The 1968-nt window shown below is 23.2% G+C and overlaps 1 protein-coding gene across 1 annotated transcript; it reads right to left on the bottom strand.

The window, feature by feature from the left end:
• Window positions 1-427: 427 nt before the first annotated feature.
• PRELSG_0028700 (PIR-like protein) lies at window positions 428-1665 on the bottom strand (the record flags this gene model as incomplete). Its single annotated transcript, XM_028675912.1, has 3 exons — window positions 428-658; window positions 779-1490; window positions 1610-1665. The coding sequence occupies 3 exons, from the start codon at window positions 1663-1665 to the stop codon at window positions 428-430; spliced, it is 999 nt and encodes a 332-aa protein (XP_028531184.1).
• Window positions 1666-1968: the final 303 nt, after the last annotated feature.

Genomic DNA, 1968 nt, shown 5'->3' on the forward strand with positions numbered 1-1968 from the left:
ACGATATAAGTATTTTGTAGGGAAAAAGAACTATATATTTTATTTTTATTTATCTTAATGTAGTAAAAAATTAAAATTTAATAACTTGAGAAATATTTTTTCATTTAATAGTAATATGATATTAATATAAATTATATAGAAAAAAAAAGAATCAAAAGAAAAATATGAAAAATAAAATTACATATTATACTTCTTGGAAAGTTTCAAAATATACTAAAAGTGAATTAGTTATTTTTTGAAATTAAATATTTTTCTCTATATATGTCAATTTAATATTTAGTCGTCGTTATATATCTAACTACATTAGAATTTACATTTCCTTTGAATTTTGTGAAAGCCCTTTTATCTATACATGTCCATTTAATATTTAGTCATTATTATATTATATGTATACTTGCATTATAATTTATATTATCTTTGAACTTCATCATAATATTGTTGTATCTTCAACATCTTCATCTATATAAGGAAATTTCTTTCTGTAACCAAATGCTCTAAGGAAACTATCTAATCTACTTCTCTTTGCTTCTCTTTGTCCTGTTTCCTTCGAAGGTTCTGAACTATTCACAGTAATTTCTTTTTCCATTTCATGTGATCTCTTTTTTCCTTTTTCCCTTTTTATATAGTTTTTTCCTAGAAATGATCTAATGCGACTTTTCTATAGTGAAAATAAAAATTAATAATAAATTTATTTTTTTTTATGAATATAATTTTAATTTTTACAAATATTTTCAAAAAAAAGAATATATGCATTTTTCCAATGATAATTTTATTTTACTTTATAAACGTATGCTAAAAATAATGCCATTCCTGCAACAGCTAATGGAATAGTTAAAAAGGATAAATTTTTTGGATCACAGAAAAATCCTGAACATGAATCAAATAAATTACCTTTCTCTACAGATGCGATTCCATTTACAACTTCACTTGGAGTTAAGGTAGTCATACTTTCTGTTTGTTCTGTAGCTATAGTAACAATATTTGTTGCTACTGTAGATAAATTATTATTTATTAATGAAGTAATTGTGGGTGATGAGGAAGTTGTAGGTAGTGGAGTAGATGGGGACAATGTAGTGGATTCGGATGAACTGTTATTAGTTTGTCCACCTAACATTACTTTGCCAACATATGATTCTAATGCAGAATCTAGAAGATAATTATCTGTTGCTTTACCCCACAAATTATAAATATAATCTAAAATGCTTTTTTGTTCGGGATTTGGATTTATATTCAACTCCCTCGCAATCTCCCTGCTTTTGTTATGCGCCCAATTAATATATTCTTGGACATTACCCAATGTAAAGTTACTCGATAATTTTGATAGAACATTATGGAGTTCACCTTGAATAGACTTTTGCCATGTATTAAACTCACTTATAATATCAACTGATCTCCCTGTTATGTTTAATGAATCTAGCTGTTGTTCTGCTAGTGTTCTCCTATTTTTGAAAATTGGTATTTTATTCAAATTATTATATTTGATCTCAAGACTAAAGGAATTGTATTAAAATAAAAAATTGAAATTACATTTATAAATTCTATTTTCTACATGTTAATATAAATTTAAAAAAATTAAAAATACAAACATATTTTATAAGAAGAATATTACTTCGTCTTGCAACAATATTGGAGTATCAAAATTAAAAAGAAAATATAGGGAATCATCGTTGAATAATTGAATACTTTTGTTTCTAATATTTTGAAAAGCTATTTTATAGTTAAGTAAATTTTAGATTGTGCTTCCTGATTCTATGTAATGATATAGCTAATGTATTATTTTAAGAAATTATAATGGTATATTGTATATTTTTAGGCTTAATAATTTTCTACTTATAATTTTAAATATAAAATAATTTGTAACAATAAGTACATAATTTTTACTTAAATATAATTTATAATTTTTAAAATATTTTTCCTTAAGATTAGTATCTGTAATTTTTTTTTTTTTTAAGAAAAAATTGTAAAATA

The sequence above is a fragment of the Plasmodium relictum genome (assembly GCF_900005765.1).
Source record: "Plasmodium relictum strain SGS1 genome assembly, contig: PRELSG_00_v1_429, whole genome shotgun sequence".
NCBI classification, from domain to species: domain Eukaryota; phylum Apicomplexa; class Aconoidasida; order Haemosporida; family Plasmodiidae; genus Plasmodium; species Plasmodium relictum.